Source organism: Cherax quadricarinatus, chromosome 87, assembly GCF_038502225.1.
Source record: "Cherax quadricarinatus isolate ZL_2023a chromosome 87, ASM3850222v1, whole genome shotgun sequence".
Lineage (NCBI taxonomy): Eukaryota > Metazoa > Arthropoda > Malacostraca > Decapoda > Parastacidae > Cherax > Cherax quadricarinatus.
In genome coordinates, this window is record NC_091378.1 from 15,930,549 (window position 1) to 15,949,776 (window position 19,228).

General features: G+C 41.3%; 2 protein-coding genes across 2 annotated transcripts in view; one reads left to right on the forward strand and one right to left on the reverse strand.

Annotated features, from left to right (window-relative positions):
• Nucleotides 1–19,228, reverse strand: part of LOC128703822 (lachesin) — a 1,052,338-nt gene that overhangs the window by 431,890 nt on the left and 601,220 nt on the right. The gene's annotated exons all lie outside the window — the stretch shown is intronic.
• The window catches only part of LOC128703821 (uncharacterized), a 102,460-nt gene that overhangs the window by 31,679 nt on the left and 51,553 nt on the right, over nucleotides 1–19,228 (forward strand). Inside the window, exons 3-4 of the mRNA XM_070103764.1 lie at nucleotides 890–967; nucleotides 12,909–13,041. Of these exons, the coding sequence (XP_069959865.1) occupies nucleotides 890–967; nucleotides 12,909–13,041 (211 nt within the window). The remainder of the gene's footprint in view (nucleotides 1–889; nucleotides 968–12,908; nucleotides 13,042–19,228) is intronic.

Below are 19,228 nucleotides of genomic sequence, written 5' to 3' on the forward strand. Positions count from 1 at the left end.
CACACGAATGTACACAATGTTTAGGATGCTCACACGAATGTACACAATGTTTAGGATGCTCACACGAATGTACACAATGTTTAGGATGCTCACACGAATGCACACAATGTTTAGGATGCTCACACGAATGTACACAATGTTTAGGATGCTCACACGAATGTACACAATGTTTAGGATGCTCACACGAATGCACACAATGTTTAGGATGCTCACACGAATGCACATAATGTTTAGGATGCTCACACGAATGTGCAGAATGTTTAGGATGCTCACACGAATGTACACAATGCTTAAGATGCTCACACGAATGTACATAATGTTTAGGATGCTCACACGAATGTACACAATGTTTAGGATGCTCACACGAATGTACACAATGTTTAGGATGCTCACACGAATGTACACAATGTTTAGGATGCTCACACGAATGCACACAGTGTTTAGGATGCTCACACGAATGTGCAGAATGTTTAGGATGCTCACACGAATGTACACAATGCTTAAGATGCTCACACGAATGTACATAATGTTTAGGATGCTCACACGAATGTACACAATGTTTAGGATGCTCACACGAATGTACATAATGTTTAGGATGCTCACACGAATGTACACAATGTTTAGGATGCTCACACGAATGTACACAATGTTTAGGATGCTCACACGAATGTACACAATGTTTAGGATGCTCACACGAATGCACACAATGTTTAGGATGCTCACAAGAATGTGCAGAATGTTTAGGATGCTCACACGAATGTACACAATGCTTAGGATGCTCACACGAATGTACACAATGCTTAGGATGCTCACACGAATGTACACAATGCTTAGGATGCTCACACGAATGTACACAATGCTTAGGATGCTCACACGAATGTGTCCACAGGTGTCGTGGATCAGGCAGAGAGACCTACACATCCTGACCGTCGGGATCTTCACGTACACAACTGATGACCGCTTCAAGGTAAGTGTATCTTCGTCTAGCAATGTCAATGGTGGCTAAAGCTCTCGCTTCACACAGGGAGAGCCCGGGTTCGATTCCCGGTGGGGTGGGAACATTTCTACGCGTTTCCTAACACCTGTTGTCCTGTTCACCTAGCAGCAAATAGGTACCTGGGTGTTAGTCGACTGGTGTGGGTGGCATCCTGGTGGACAAGATTGAAGATCACAACGGAAATAAGACAGATAGTCCTCCATGACGCACTGACATTCTTGGGTTATCCGGTGTGGCTAACCCTCCGGGTTTAAAAATCCCAAGAAATCGTATCTTCTGTTGCATTTTAATCCCACATGGATTGAAAAGGTAAAAATGCCCGCATCATGGTAAATCCAACTTAATGACAGACTTAGGAAAAATGTTACATTTAATATGACAGTCATCACAGGATTTTAGTAAATCATATTCCCAAAATAATGCTGAGGGGGTCATGGTAATAATCATTTGAAAAACAAGAGGTAACGAAAGCATCGATTTAGTGCCGATTTGTATCGCTATGCCACAGTACTAATAGTGTGCCATAGTCAAGCGTATTTATTTTAAGATTAAGAAGAGTGTGGTAAAGGCTTCTCTCAGGAAGAGGTTACAGAGTACTGGAATAATCCCATCCAGTTGTTAGTGGTAAAACAATTCAGTTCTTTAACATCGAGCTAAAGAAACGTTTTGTGTTCGTTGGATTCAATTAGTCACAGGCCACACAACAGCCAGTGACATCCGTTATCCTGTCAAAATTCCCCACAACACAGAAGAGTGCCCAGTTAGTCTCGTTCCGCCAGCAGCACAGAAAAGTCTGCTTTCTGTAACCTTAGTTTCACGTGTACATTTACTCTGTCTGCCTATCTTTCTCTCTCTCTTATTACTGTTATATCTGACTCACTTTAGACCTGTAAGTGACACTCAAAGAGTACTGTTGAGATGCAACTCTTGGTCATGTCATAGTATCTGCTCACAAAGTTGTCTTGAGAGTAATGAATGCAATAGAACTTGAAGAATCATGGACTAATTGGTACCGAACTTGCACAGGAAAAATCACTCCCTATGAAAGCAAACGACTCGGCAGGAGATGTAACATTCCCCCGATGAAAAGCAGGGGCGCCACGAGTACATTGAGAGACAACACAGTATGTGTCCGGGGCCCAAGACTGTTCACTGCCTCCAGCATACGTAAGGGGGATTACCAATAGACCCCTGGTTGTCTCAAAGAAGGCACTGGACAGGCACCTAACGTCAGTACCTGACCAGCCGGGCTGGTTCGTACGTCAGCTTGCGTGCAATCAGCAGTAACAGCTTGGTTGATCAAACCTTGATCCACCATGAGGCCTGGTCTCAGATCGAGCTGCGGGGGCGTTGACCCCCGAAACCATCTCCAGGTAAACTCCAGTTTAACTCATGCTAGGTGTGAAAGAAAGGAAACTGGCCGACCCTTCGCTCAAACTTGCTACGTCGAAATGGAATGTTCTTTTCCTGAAAGACGTTAATAACCAAGTGAAAGTCTTCACGAAATTCACGAAACGAAACGTAAACCTGCAAGTACATCCCACGCGGTATTTACATTAGCCCAGGTGGATGCTGATAGACATCCGGTGCTAGTTACAAAGCCTGGTGACAGTAAGAGAAGCATCCCACTACTAGTAAGGGATCATTACAGGCAACAGGATAGTTGGCTCCAGTACCTGCTGATCCTTTGTCGAGGACTGACATAGAGGTTAGGTTAGGTAAGGTTCGTTAGGAAACAGGACAAGTGTTTCCTGACTCGGGTCTTAGATGATGACCCGCCGTTGGAGCTTTTAGTCATCTGACCAAGGCCTTCCGCTGGCTTACCGGTCCACCCCTTTAAAAAATGTAGTCAGTTGTATATATTTACTTGAAGAAATCATCCCACTTCTAAACAAACAGGATGGAAATGACGCTATCAGCAACAGAAAAAAACCTTACTCAGCGTGGATATTTTCAAAGCTAACCAATTTCAAAGCTAATCAATTTCAAAGCTAACCAATTTCAAAGCTAACCAATTTCAAAGTTAACCAATTTCAAAGCTAACCAATTTCAAAGTTAACCAATTTCAAGGCTAACCAATTTCAAAGTTAACCAATTTCAAGGCTAACCAATTTCAAAGCTAACCAATTTCAAGGCTAACCAATTTCAAAGCTAACCAATTTCAAAGCTAACCAATTTCAAAGCTAACCAATTTCAAAGTTAACCAATTTCAAAGCTAACCAATTTCAAGGCTAACCAATTTCAAAGCTAACCAATTTCAAAGTTAACCAATTTCAAAGCTAACCAATTTCAAAGTTAACCAATTTCAAAGCTAACCAATTTCAAGGCTAACCAATTTCAAAGCTAACCAATTTCAAGGCTAACCAATTTCAAGGCTAACCAATTTCAAAGCTAACCAATTTCAAGGCTAACCAATTTCAAAGCTAACCAATTTCAAGGCTAACCTCAAAGCTAACCAATTTCAAAGCTAACCAATTTCAAAGCTAACCAATTTCAAAGCTAACCAATTTCAAGGCTAACCTCAAAGCTAACCAATTTCAAAGCTAACCAATTTCAAAGCTAACCAATTTCAAAGCTAACCAATTTCAAAGCTAACCAATTTCAAAGCTAACCAATTTCAAGGCTAACCTCAAAGCTAACCAATTTCAAAGCTAACCAATTTCAAAGCTAACCAATTTCAAGGCTAACCAATTTCAAAGCTAACCAATTTCAAAGCTAACCAATTTCAAAGCTAACCAATTTCAAAGCTAACCAATTTCAAGGCTAACCAATTTCAAAGCTAACCAATTTCAAAGCTAACCAATTTCAAAGCCGATATTATCGAGGTATCAAACTAGGCTTCACTTTGCTCTTAGAGAGCTTCAAAAAACCGGCATCAAAGAGTATCTAACCTCCGCTATTTGTATCTTAATATGACGTCACATGCACTCATTCATTATATCAATTAAATATTCAACTTACAAACATATTTGAAAAATATAAAAAAAATTAATATAGACATTTAAGAGAATGAGATCTCTGGCCAAAATTTTACTCACGATTATCATGTACCGAATTCGTATGTTTGGTAATAATGAGGACTTAATAAAGAAACTGCCAGGAATGACGGTTAAATGATCTGAGGTAGAGAACTGCTGTCAGGATTGTAGATGAATGGTTCAGGGAACCGACACGTTGAGAAATTAGACACATGTGCAACTCTTGGGTATCTTTATTGAGGAAACGTTTCGCCACACAGTGGCTTCATCAGTTCATACAAGGGAGAAAAAGTGCATCAATCTATTCAAGATTGGTGGACTGACGACATCGACTCAAGGTTGAGGGACTGATTACCTCATTCTCCGCCTGTTCTTCATCATTCTCCTTTGTATGGACTGATGAAGCCACTGTGTGGCGAAACGTTTCCTCAATAAAGATACCCAAGAGTTGCACATGTGTCTAATTTATCAACTGCTATCAGCTTGTCAATATAGATAGGAATTTAGCCCAACCATGAGAAAACTTGTGTGCTGAGATAGAGAGAGAGAGAGAGAGAGAGAGAGAGAGAGAGAGAGAGAGAGAGAGAGAGAGAAATAGAGAACGATAAGACAGATATAGCAGAAATAAAATGGGTAGAAACACGAGGGGTTGCCGTGGTCTTCTCTGTGTCTGCACAAATCCAGCCTCTGCAACAACACCAGCTATACCAGGACTCGAAAAAAAAAATTCCACAGACACACAAACACCTTTATAACTCTCTCTTCCCCTCCCTCAATATTTTTTGCGAAAAAGAATTCGGAATTGTCATATTTTCTTTTTTTTTTTTTGAGTGCTGTTTCTGGCGTATGTGGACAGAATTTCGAATATGGAAATGAAGGCATCCGATGTGGGTGTTTGAACCGACTTACGTATTATGCAAGTAGCATCTCAGAAAATACTTCCCCTCTCAAGAAATACAGCTTTGGAATATATATATATATATATATATATATATATATATATATATATATATATATATATATATATATATATATATATATATATATGCAAAACAACATTATCAAGTTCCTTGATAATGTGAGTAGTCACGAAAGCGCTTGGAATTTCTCTATTCTTTCAGAGTGGTTGTTTTGCATATTCTGAAATCACGTGTTTACTGTGATCTTATTGCATATATAATTATATAATTATATATATATATATATAATATACATATATACATATTAATATATATATAAAATCATATATATATATATATATATATATATATATATATAAATATATATATATATATATATATTCTCTTATACGTTCAAAGATATTTTTTTTATTTATGTTAATGTAAAAATTAATAATTTTGTACCAACAGAACCTTAGAAAACTTACCTAACCCTATTATAACAAGCGCAATTTAATTTAGCCTAATCCAACTAAATGTACTTTAGATATGTTTACAGTAATTTAATAATAAACGAACACAATCCAAGGCAACATGGGTTCAGGGCAGGTCGCTCCTGCCTCTCAACTACTGGAGTACTATGATATGGTTTTGGATGCACTGGAAGAAAAACAGAATGCAGATATAATATACACAGACTTTGTAAACGTCTTTGATAAGTGTGATCATGGTGTAATAGCACGCATTTTGCGTGCTAAAGGAATATCTGGCAAAGTGGGGAGATGGATCTTCAACTTTCTGACCAATCGAATACAAAGAGTAGTGGTAAACAGAGTTAAATCGGAGGCTGCCACAGTGAAAAGCTCTGTTCCACAAGGCACAGTACTCGCACCCATCCTATTCCTCATTCTCATATCTGACATAGACAGATGTAACCCACAGCACCGTATCATCCTTTGCAGACGATACTAGGATCTGCATGAGGCTGTCATCTGCTGAGGACGCGGTTAACCTCCAAGAAGATATAAACAAAGTTTTCCAGTGGGCAACGGTAAACAATATGATGTTCAATGAGAACAAATTCCAACTACTCCGTTATGGAAAACTGGAGGAAATAATAACTAGGACTGAGTATACTACAAATTCTGATCATACAATAGAGCGAAAAAAATAATGTGAGGGACCTGGGAGTGGTAATGTCTGATGATCTCACTTTCAAGGATCGCAACAGTGCCACAATCACAACTGCAAAGTAAATGATAGGATGGATAATGAGAACGTTCAAAACAAGAGATGCCAAGCCAGTGACGATCCTTTTCAAATCACTTCTCTCTAGGCTGGAATACTGCTGTACATTAACATCTCAGTTCAAAGCAGGTGAAACTGCAGATCTAGAGAGTGTACAGAGAACCTTTACCACACCTATAAGTTCCATCAAACACCTCAACTACTGGGAACGCTTGGAAGCACTTGACTTGTACTCGTTGGAACGCATGAGAGATATATATATATAATCTACACTTGGAAAATCCTAGAAGGAATGGTACCGAATCTGCACACAGAAATCACTCCCTACGACAGTAAAAGACTTGGCAGACGATGCAAAATACCCCCAATAAAAAGTAGAGGGGCCATTGGTACACTAAGAGAAAACACTAAGTGTCTGAGGCCCAAGGCTGTTCAACAGCCTCCCACCAAGCATAAGGGGAATTACAAATAGGCCCCTGGCTGCCTTCAAGAGGGAGCTAGACAGATACTTAAAGTCAGTGCCGGATCAGCCGGGCTGTGGTTCGTACGTTGGACTACGTCCGGCCGGCAGTAACAGCCTGGTTGATCAGGCCCTGATCCACAGGGAGGCCTGGTCGTGGACCGGGTCGCGGGGGCATTGATCTCCGGAATACCCTCCAGGTAGGCAGGTATGCGAGACGGTTACCACCACTGGCCTTCGCAGATTACATGGTGTTCTTGGCGAAGACCGATGATGATTTACATGCCTAACTTAAGACCTTGAAAGGTTTCAGTAGTCTCCAGAAATGTGCCACTCTAAAGTTTAGGACTGTCCCTTACAAGAAACAATTGTTTGTTGACAGTGTTAGAGATTTTAGATTTTGCCACCGAAGTGGCTAGTTTACTGTGCACGCCATATCTATCCTGTGGACGGTAGCGCAAGAGCATATGGACTCACAAAAGGCGTAGGAGCTAGGCCCCAAAAGAGTTAACAGGTGTACATATGGGATGTTAGAGTGACGTATCTCGGATGCATTTTACGTGAACAGGGAGAGAAAATCCCCTCTGGATCGATTTCAGGATCGTTTGAACAATTTTAACAATGTCCCTATCATTTGCATTAAATACTGAAACTATCAAGGGACACACCGTTGACCTATGGTGGCTTGGAATGCGAGTTTCTCGATGAAAGTACTATACTCTGGAAAAATTACTCATCTCACTACATAACGAAGAATTCCAGTGATGGGAAGCTTCGGCAGTGCGCCCTACTAACACATTGTTAAAATGGCTGGAAAACGTAAAGTAGTGAACACCAGAGTACACACCAGGAAGAAGACAGAGCTTAGTAATGGTCTCGGATAACCTTCTTTGATGGTGCAGGTCTGCAGGAGCGCCCCTTGGTATCGCAGGTTTACGGTTGAAGGAGGCTGATTATATAGATTAAGTAAGTTTATTTAGGTATACACAAATACAGTTACAAAGGTTAGCATACATAGCAGCATATGTATAGAGAACCTGGGATAACCCAAAAAAGTCAGAGTGACTTATTTTCATTGGTGTCCTTTAACACCATAAAGATTATGTATAATATTGTGTACACGGTATTAACTATGAGATATGTGGCCAGCGAGACACTCTTAGCCACATATTACGAACATGCCCAGGACGCATGGATAGTCAAGTGACATGGCTTCATTGTCGATTCCATTACAAGGGATTACCAGTGACGGCAGTGAAAGAGCCGTCTATATTACAGTGGAGGGACTGCGTACACCAACCAGATTTCGTCATTTATTCATGATTTGGAGAGGAAGAGTACTTGTATACTTGATGTGAAAATAGGAAGTGACTCAAAAATCCAGAACGCTGCCCAGCAGTTCCTTTGGAAAATTAAATATTAAGACAGGTTATGCTAGGGTTGCTAGGGTGGGCAACCCATAGCACTCGTGCCAGACCTGGCACGCCATCGACTTCTTTCCGGCACGCTAACCTCTGGTCTCATCTCTAAAAATAACAACCAAAAAAATGCGATATTTATCACGTATTCATTCCAAAAAAAGCGGGGGAACAGTCCTCATGTTACCAGATATTTTATATCAAAGATATGGCCGACTTTGGCACACACACTTAAAAAGGTTACCCATCCCTGCACTAGATGAAATAGATACACAAATAACCCGCACATAAAAGACAGAAGCTTACGACGACGTTTCGGTCCGACTTGGACCATTGACAAAGTCACACTTTGTCAATGGTCCAAGTCGGACCGAAACGTCGTCGTAAGCTTCTGTCTTTTATGTGCGGGTTATTTGTGTATCGTTCCAGTCACGGTATTGTGCCTTTTTGTTATTTATAGATGAAATAGTCCTGAACGTTATTAAGTGAAAAGTGATTAAGTTCACCGAGATATATATGATTTTACATAGTCTTGGCCATTAGTTTGGTCGGTACAGGAGAGCCCCGTTCATGCAGCTTTCAATATGGCGCCCATCATCCTTCCTTAACGCAACTGTCGCTCGAAAACGGAGATAACGGCGGAGTAACGGTAAAAACATCTAACATAATGAACATTGGCTCAATTGAAAGCCAACAGAAGTGTGAAACACCGATAATAGGTAGTGTATATGCGAGTCCCCCCTGTATTGGGCTACAAGTTGGTCTGTAACAGAGTGGAGAATGTATCCACGGTGGAGGCTGCTGGGCCTCGCTGACCCTGTTACTTAAGTGAAGAAATTTTGATGGGCCGTCCAGTAGTGGCTTCTGATGCCACATTTTCAACCTGCGGTTTAAAGATAAAACAAATGAATAATCAACAAATATAAATTTATTCTTAATTTGTGGATTTATCTGCAACAATTTCAGACATTTTCCTAATATAGTTCAAAGGGTCATAGAATGAAGGAATAATTAAAAAAAAAATTTTGGTACTCTAACCATAGGTACCGAGAGGACAATTTAATGTTAACAAACCAGTCCAAATATTTTTTCTCTTATAAATAAAAGTGAATAAATACTGTGTCCAAAAAAATGGTGTCAAACACGGACAGTAAAACAACGCAAACTATTAAAATTTTTGAGTTTACCTTAAAAGTGTTCATAAATAATAAAAAATTCGAGGCTAACTACTGTAAATAATAATTTTTGATAAAGTGTCGTACTATCAACAGCAGTTTGAAACTTAATAAAGAAAAATAATAGTTTGATTTTTTTCTCAACTATGAAGTCAATATTTCTGCTTCTAAAATTAAAATTATTCTTAAATGAATCAGAGTGATTATCATGTAACCTGTGTTTATTATCTGAGATATTGAGTTTCTCACGAAATATCCACATCTATGTGTATAAATATACGTATTCATATTATGCAAATATCACGCACAAGCGATACAACATGTCTCTAGGCCTTTCGTGCTGCAATCAGCACATCATCAGGAGCTTGCAAAGTCCAAGGACGTTCCCTGTGACCCGTAGTTGTTTTCCACGTTATATATATATATGTTTTTGCTAACATTTTCACAGTCACGGTATTGGGCCTTTATTGTTTTCTATACAAACGTCATATAGAAAATAAAATCTAAGGGATAAGGAATTTTGACTCGTTAATAACGGTTTTTTTAGTCAAAATATTTAAATGTTTTCAGAAAACACGAAATAGTTCGAAAAGTCGCAAATTATCCTTACGACAAATGACGTTATCGTTAATTATTCTATTTTAACTGTAGCAACAACACTGCACTTAAGTGTTGCTCCTAGGTATGAGTGTTGCTCCTAGGTATGAGTGTTGCTCCTAGGTATGAGTGTTGCTCCTAGGTATGAGTGTTGCTCCTAGGTATGAGTATTGCTCCTAGGTATGAGTGTTGCTCCTTGGTATGAGTGTTGCTCCTTGGTATGAGTATGAGTATTGCTCCTAGGTATGAGTGTTGCTCCTAGGTACGAGTATTGCTCCTAGGTATGAGTATTGCTCCTAGGTATGAATGTTGCTCCTAGGTATGAGTATTGCTCCTAGGTACGAGTATTGCTCCTAGGTATGAGTATTGCTCCTAGGTATGAGTGTTGCTCCTAGGTATGAGTGTTGCTCCTAGGTGTGAGTGTTGCTCCTAGGTGTGAGTGTTGCTCCTAGGTATGAGTGTTGCTCCTAGGTATGAGTGTTGCTCCTAGGTATGAGTGTTGCTCCTAGGTATGAGTGTTGCTCCTAGGTATGAGTGTTGCTCCTAGGTGTGAGTGTTGCTTGTAGGTATGATGCGTTGCTTGTAGGTATGATGTGTTGCTTGTAGGTATGATGCGTTGCTTGTAGGCATAATGTGTTGCTTGTAGGTATGATGCGTTGCTTGTAGGTATGATGTGTTGCTTGTAGGTATGATGTGTTGCTCCTAGGTATGAGTGTTGCTCCTAGGTGTGAGTGTTGCTCCTAGGTATGAGTGTTGCTCCTAGGTATGAGTGCTGCTCTTAGGTATGAGTATTGCTCCTAGGTATGAGTGTTGCTCCTAGGTGTGAGTGTTGCTCCTAGGTGTGAGTGTTGCTCCTATGTATGAGTGCTACTCCTAGGTATGAGTGCTGCTCTTAGGTGTGAGTGTTGCTCCTAGGTATGAGTGTTGCTCCTAGGTATGAGTGCTGCTCCTAGGTATGAGTGCTGCTCCTAGGTATGAGTGCTGCTCTTAGGTATGAGTGTTGCTCCTAGGTATGAGTGTTGCTCCTAGGTGTGAGTGTTGCTCCTAGGTGTGAGTGTTGCTCCTAGGTGTGAGTGCTGCTCTTGGGTATGAGTGTTGCTCCTAGGTATGAGTGTTGCTTGTAGGTATGAGTGTTGCTTCTAGGTATGAGTGTTGCTCCTAGGTATGAGTGTTGCTCGTAGGTGTGAGTGTTGCTCCTAGGTATGAGTGTTGCTCCTAGGTATGAGTGTTGCTCTTAGGTATGAGTGTTGCTCCTAGGTATGAGTGTTGCTCCTAGGTATGAGTGTTGCTCCTAGGTGTGAGTGTTGCTCCTAGGTGTGAGTGTTGCTCCTAGGTGTGAGTGCTGCTTTTAGGTATGAGTGTTGCTCCTAGGTATGAGTGTTGCTCCTAGGTATGAGTGTTGCTTCTAGGTATGAGTGTTGCTCCTAGGTGTGAGTGTTGCTCCTAGGTGTGAGTGTTGCTCCTAGGTGTGAGTGTTGCTCCTAGGTGTGAGTGTTGCTCCTAGGTGTGAGTGTTGTTCCTAGGTATGAGTGTTGCTCCTAGGTGTGAGTGTTGTTCCTAGGTATGAGTGTTGCTGCTAGGTATGAATGTTGCTCCTAGGTGTGAGTGTTGCTCCTAGGTGTGAGTGTTGCTTCTAGGTATGAGTGTTGCTCCTAGGTATGAGTGTTGCTCCTAGGTATGAGTGTTGCTCCTAGGTGTGAGTGTTGTTCCTAGGTATGAGTGTTGTTCCTAGGTATGAGTGTTGCTCCTAGGTATGAGTGTTGCTCCTAGGTGTGAGTGTTGTTCCTAGGTATGAGTGTTGCTCCTAGGTGTGAGTGTTGCTCCTAGGTATGAGTGTTGCTTCTAGGTGTGAGTGTTGCTCCTAGGTATGAGTGTTGCTTCTAGGTATGAGTGTTGCTCCTAGGTATGAGTGTTGCTCCTAGGTATGAGTGTTGCTTCTAGGTATGAGTGTTGCTTCTAGGTATGAGTGTTGCTCCTAGGTATGAGTGTTGCTCCTAGGTATGAGTGTTGCTTCTAGGTATGAGTGTTGCTCCTAGGTATGAGTGTTTCCTCTAGGTATGAGTATTGCTCCTAGGTAAGAGCATTGCTCCTAGGTATGAGTGTTGCTCCTAGGTATGAGTATTGCTCCTAGGTAAGAGCATTGCTCCTAGGTATGAGTGTTGCTCCTAGGTATGAGTGTTGCTCCTAGGTATGAGTGTTGCTCCTAGGTATGAGTGTTGCTCTTAGGTATGAGTGTTGCTCCTAGGTATGAGTGTTGCTCCTAGGTATGAGTATTGCTCCTAGGTATGAGTGTTGCTCCTAGGTATGAGTATTGCTCCTAGGTATGAGTGTTGCTCCTAGGTATGAGTGTTGCTCCTAGGTATGAGTGTTGCTCCTAGGTATGAGTATTGCTCCTAGGTATGAGTATTGCTCCTAGGTATGAGTATTGCTCCTAGGTATGAGTGTTGCTCCTAGGTATGAGTATTGCTCCTAGGTATGAGTGTTGCTCCTAGGTATGAGTATGAGTATTGCTCCTAGGTATGAGTGTTGCTCCTAGGTACAAGTATTGCTCCTAGGTATGAGTATTGCTCCTAGGTATGAGTATTGCTCTTAGGTATGAGTGTTGCTCCTAGGTATGAGTGTTGCTCCTAGGTATGAGTATTGCTCCTAGGTATGAGTGTTGCTCCTAGGTTTGAGTGTTGCTCCTAGGTATGAGTGTTGCTCCTAGGTATGAGTATTGCTCCTAGGTACGAGTATTGCTCCTAGGTATGAGTATTGCTCCTAGGTATGAGTGTTGCTCCTAGGTACGAGTATTGCTCCTAGGTATGAGTATTGCTCCTAGGTATGAGTATTGCTCCTAGGTATGAGTATTGCTCCTAGGTATGAGTATTGCTCCTAGGTATGAGTATTGCTCCTAGGTATGAGTGCATCATTCATCGTTGTCATCAATATTTCCAACAAGCTCCACAATACCATGTAGTTCCGGATACCTAACCATTTTTTTTGCTTTCCACTAGTTACCCAGAGATTAATAGCACACCATCTCTCTCTCTCTCACTCTCTCTCTCACACTCTCTCTCTCTCAAATACTCACAAGCCAGTGACTATCTTAATGCATCTTGGGTTCAAGATGTATTTGTGTACTTGTTTCCTGCAGGTATTTCACCCTCCGGAGGCAGAAGACTGGTTCCTGGACATTAGCTCAGTCACTTTCAGGGATGCCGGTGTGTACGAGTGCCAGGTATCAACTAGCCCCAAGGTCTCCCTACCCATTCATCTCACCGTCCTGGGTGAGTCTCGAATTGATTGTTCTACATGTTTTGTCCCATATACACATAACCCACACATAGGAGAAAGAAATCTTTATATACTGGCTGGTATATATACTGGCTCCCTTCCCTTCACGCTCGTGTGTGACTAATCAATGGTCCAAGTCGGACAGAAAGTCATCGTAAGTTTCTGGTACGTGCGGGTTATTTGTGTACTGCTCCATTCATGGTACTGGTCCTTTTAATTCTTTATTGTCCCATCTTCAGCCAATATTTCATCACAGTTAGGTTTGTTGAAGGGTAGTGAGTGTTACTATTCTGTCTTCTGTAAATCCTAACATTATAGGTCGAGGATCCTGGAGGATGGCCGAGTTAGGAAGCCTTATTTGAACCACCCAAATTGTGCACAGGGTAATCAGGTCGTCAACAGGGTCACGGACAGTCGACAAAATCATTACTGGGCCCTTAGGTGACTCCAAGAATAGTTTAACCTGATTAATGTGGCAGACCTTACCCAAGTTGAGTTAATCAAGAGGTGCTACCACGTAATTTTAATCACAGTTCTTTTTAACCATCTGCATCCGACCCATAAATATCGCTTTTAAGGTTCCTGTACCAACACCTTGTCTCTTGGGTTAAAGAAGCGAAATTTAGAAGTTTTGTCATACCTCTGTTTCATGTTGTTTTGAGCGGGTTTTAGGCTGCTCTTATCCAGCCGACGTGCCACTTGCATTCTTAATGTAGGATTGCGGGGTGTTTTGCAGGAATCTTCTCCCAACCATCCTTCCTTGAGCATATATAGTGAACCTCTCACATTATGCCCAAAAATCAGCTCAACAGTTAGGTATCTTTATTTCGAAACTGTACACAGTAGGCTTCTTCAGTCGAGTACAGAGTTGATAGAAGCAGAAGAGACTTGAAGACGATGTAATCAGTCCATCACCCTTAAAGTTTTGAGGTGGACTGATGGACTGTACCGTGTTGATTCCTGCACAGTTTTTAGCACTGCAAACAGCATATAGGAAGCGATTCATCCCAGTATTTAGGAAAGTGTATGCAATCCGTATGCATCATAGTTTTTAAGGTTTGGTGAAACCTTTCCCAGGCTGGGACTGAGGACTTGCCATATGGGCATCTTTTTTCCCACTGGTTCGTTTCAGCAGGAAACAGTTATTTTTCCAAGTGGTTGTGATATGGTCAATTTACCACTAGCAGCAGGTTTACCTAACCTGGGTCAAGTAACTTTTATGTGACCAGGCTTAAGGCAGTAGTAACAAGTGATAGGTTAGGGAATCTTGTCTCTAATTCTTTGCTGGTTTTGAGACAGGTGTCGTTTTCCAGCTTCCACCTTCAGACGAAATTCAGAGGTCTGTCCATGATGATCTCTGTCCATACCAGGCTGCTGGGAAGCAAAGTTAAGAGACCGCTCGGACAAGGAGTTTTTGGCCTCAGATGTGTCAGCAAGTCTTGCCTCCATAACAGTTGCCACTGAATGGTCTTCTAAAATCATCCGATCCTGTGGTCCAACTGATTCAAGAAGATTGTCACTGAGGACCAATTGTACTAGCCCACTGAAATTCGAGACATCAGTGGACTTCTACCACTTGTTATAACTTGTGCACAAAGTCCAGATGGGACTGACCCAACTAACGCTTGCTCAGTTTAAATTCCCGCCCATATTTGGCTGGAATGTACCGAGTACTGCTGCTTTCACAAAGACGTAATTAACGTAAGTTACATCACTTAAACCAGCTATAAATTCGTGCACTTTACCGTATAATGCTGTGTGAACGAGTGCTGCCCGGTGCTCGAGTGGCCATCGCCAACCTCCAGCCTGATTTTTGACAGACTCGAAAAATTGCTCAGGTTCAGAATCAGAAAACCGAGGCACTAGCGACAGAGAATTCTAAACACTGAAACTGTCAGCCAGAGTACTCCGAAACTGTCTCCTCTCCTCCTTTCTATCAAATTCCTCCTTAGTAAAGGCGCGTTGTTCCCTGGTGTGCTCAGACTGAGGTTAGCCAACTCAAGAGCTGTTAGGTAAGACACATATGCAACAGTTAGGTATCTTTATTGTGAAACGTTTCGCCTACACAGTAGGCTTCTTCAGTCAAGTACAGAAAAGTTGATAGAAGCAGAAGGGTGATGGACTGATTACATCGTCTTCAAGTATCTTCTGCTTCTATCAACTTTTCTGTACTTGACTGAAGAAGCCTACTGTGTAGGCGAAACGTTTCACAATAAAGATACCTAACTGTTGCATATGTGTCTTACCTAACAACCTGTCGGTATTTTATACCATTTTAATGTTCAACTCAAGAGCTAACGATGCTGACTTTCCCCGAGACAACCGCTATTAACCATCTATTTCCCCAGGTGGATATTGATCCTGTTACTCCGGAGTTTGTCCCTCTCCGTTATGATGGTATCGACAGTGGGATCGGTGATTAATAGCTTCTGTAGCAGCTGATATCTCGGGTTGGAACGTCATGTTATACGAGTCTAACCTTAATTTGCTGCATATACACTCACGAAGCTGTGCAACAGTAAGAGGTCGTCGATATTCTATACCAATAGAACGAGCAATACGCAAGCAGCTTTTCAGGGTATTGTTATCAGTAATCGCCTAGCATGAGTTGGTAGCATAACCCACCAGCACTATAACAAAATGCTAATTATGCAATATACTCAATGCAACACGAAGCAGTAACACGCAATTTTGCAACACAATTTAGGCAGGCTCGTAGAAACAAGACAGAGACAAAGACTTCAGGAAAGACATCCCATATTATGAACACATGTATAGTCTAGTGCTGTGTACACCTGGTTATAGCACGATAGCCAAGGTTGAAAATAGGAACAAACATAAGAGAGCAGAGAGTAAATACTTATATATTTCCCTCACCAAACAGCAAGCAATAATACAGAAAGGCAAACTGCAAGCAAGATACACAGTAAGAACCGTCTTGGACCAGACTTGGAGGTAAGTCAGCCAATGTTGACGCACAAGTGTACCACATCGCTTCACAACTTTGGCGGGCTTGTGATTGGCTGGTTGAAACAAGGTGCTAGCAAAACAACGGTACCACGCTTGCTGCATTCTTGGTACCTGGCTCACTGGTCGGGAGGGTAGGCCTATATAGTTTTATGACATACGCCGAATAAAATGTAACATACTCTTAGCATGCCACAACTTAACGTCGTCCAACACCCATACCCAAGCTTCTCATTCAACCTCCACACCCATCCCCTTCATTCGAGTCCCACACCCATCCCCTTCACTCGACCCCCACACACCCTACCCCTCACAACCCAGCCACCAGCACCCGACCCATCAGCACCCGACCCATCAACACCCGACCCATCAACACCCGACCCATCAACACCTGACCCACCAACACCCTACACAGGAACACCTGACCCACCAACACCTGACCCATCAACACCCTACCCAGGAACACCTGACCCACCAACACCCTACCCAGGAACACCTGACCCACCAACACCCTACACAGGAACACCTGACCCACCAACACCTAACCCAGCAACACCCTACCCACCAGCACCCTACCCACCAACACCTGACCCAGCAACACCCTACACAGGAACACCTGACCCACCAACACCTGACCCACCAACACCCTACCCACCAACACCCTACCCACCAACACCTGACCCACCAACACCCTACCCAGCAACACCTGACCCACCAACACCTGACCCACCAACACCCTACCCACCAACACCCTACCCAGCAACACCTGACCCACCAACACCTCACCCACCAACAACTAACACTATACATTTTCCTTCTCGTTATATGCTGGTAGAATTACCAACAATATGTTAGTGCAACTAAAGTGACAAATGTCACTTTCTCCAGGAGGGTTTATCAAGCCTTTATAATCAATAATGGAACACACGCAGGGTATATATAGGTATTAGAGTGAGATGTAAAAGCATAATATAATCGCTGTAGTTTGTAGTATTAGTGGTAATAGTAGTAGTACTACTAGTAGTAGTAATACTAGTAGTAGTATTGGTTGTAGTTGCTATGTGATAATGGGGATTACGTTTTTATAAATAACTATTATTAATACTTCGAAGATGACGAAGTTGTCTTTATTCTGTTTAATAGTGTAAACAAAGTGGCTATTAAGGATTTTTCAAGACAAAATTGAAGAACTTTGAATGAATCAATACAAGGATTTTACACTATCCCCTGTGGAGGCTGTGACAAAATGTACGTCGGTGAAACAGGAAGAACCTCCAGACTCTTCTTATTGAACACATTATCGCATGTAGGAACGACAACTTGAACAATGCCTGTTTACAACACCGGAATTCCGACAACCACTTGATGAAATTTAACGACGCCCACCTAGTGATTAAAGAGCCCAATTTGCGCAGACGTAAATGCCATGAATCATCATTAATCATCATTTCAAACACAAGCAGAATAAAGGCAGCTTCATCATCTCTGAAGTATAAGCAAGAATTATTATTAAATCAATAAACTTTGCCATGGCATTATTACTTTTTTCCCCTGTGACTTTTTTTTCCTGTGACTTTTTTCTTGTGACTTTTTTCCCTATGACTTTTTTTCCTGGATCCGTTCGTTACATTGAAGATATCGTTTCGACAATCAAGCTTCCCAAGTATTGCACATATTGATTGATTGACTGATTATTTCTTGGTATCGTAAACTACATTTAACTGCATTTAAAAATGACTGCATTTAAAAATGACTGCATTTAAAAATGATTTAAATTTAAATTTGGGTGAAATGAATAACTGAGGATGAGAAATATCTTTGGAAAAATATATTAATTTTTTAATTGGACAGAGAGACTAGTGTAGGTCCTTCCATTATGTATTGGTGAGTAAATTGAGGAGGATAAATATTGTAAAATGAAAGTAGGTTAAGGTGGATTATCTTCAATATAGAAAATAAGAAAGATGTCGAAATGTGAGAGATTTACAAAAGAAAGTAGTATATAGGTGGGCGAATCAAATCTTGGGAGAAAGCAAACAAAATGTGAAGAACATTATCGGAAAGTTGTTGATACAGGAAGAAGTTATGAGTAATGTGTTTGAGTTGGTCACAAAGTGGTGCCGTGAGGCAAGAGTTGGAAATGGATCCAAAAATAAATCATAGAGTCGCCTTAACACATAGGGAGTCTGATATTTTTATAATTCTATTGTGCATGAAACTGGAGATATATTGGCTTGCTTTTGCAGTGTTTTAGAATCTGAGTTCAAGACGTTGAAGGGTGAGGTTCTACTTAAGGACGAAAATAAGAAGCTGAAAATTTGCTTGGATAAGTATAGCAATGAAGAGAAATAGGTTACCAGCAGAGGGAGAAGTTTGGCTGTAGTTACAGGTGGAATATTCTTCCTAGTAAAGGGAGAAGCATCATATGAAGGAATGTTCAAGGAGCAAACTACATAAAGATGGGAAATCACTTTCCTGTTCTCCAGCACGAATGTACTTCATTAGTTAGTGAGGATGAATGTACCACTAACTCGTCTGCTAATAAAAGTAGGAATAGCCTTGTGGTGCGTGACTTACAGGTTAAATATATTGACTGTACTTTCTGTAAGAGATAGGAAAGTGAGAAAGAGGGTGCGTTTCCCTCTAGCTGGATAACAGTGTCAAATAATGGTAACAAACCCATTATCTGCCTCTTTGTTGGTGGAAAAGATATTGGGAAGGGCAGGAGACAGGTACTGCTACGAATTTGCTTTTTTCATTAAGGTATTTGAGGAGGTAGATCATGGTAATGAACATGATATTGTGTATATGTACTTCAGTAAGGATTCTGAGAGTCTCACATGAGAGGTTATTGAGAAAAAATTAAGGCACATGGAATAGGAGAATTTTTTTCCTGCATAGAGGCATGGTTGACAGAGTGGCAGCAGAGAGTTTGCATAAATGGAGAGAAATCAGAATGGTGGTGCATCACAAGCGGTGTCCCACAGGGATCAGTGTTGGGCCCCTTGTTGTTCACAATTTACATAAACGACATAGATGAGGGAATAAACAGCGACATTAGCATGATATATTGAAACTGGGTGATTTATCACGTTTTCCAAGCTCATCATTAACCTTACAATTATTAATTAGTGATTCCTTGTTGGTAATAACCAATTCAAGCAGGTTATTTCCTTTAGACGGCTCTGTCACAGTTTAAAAACAATCATGATC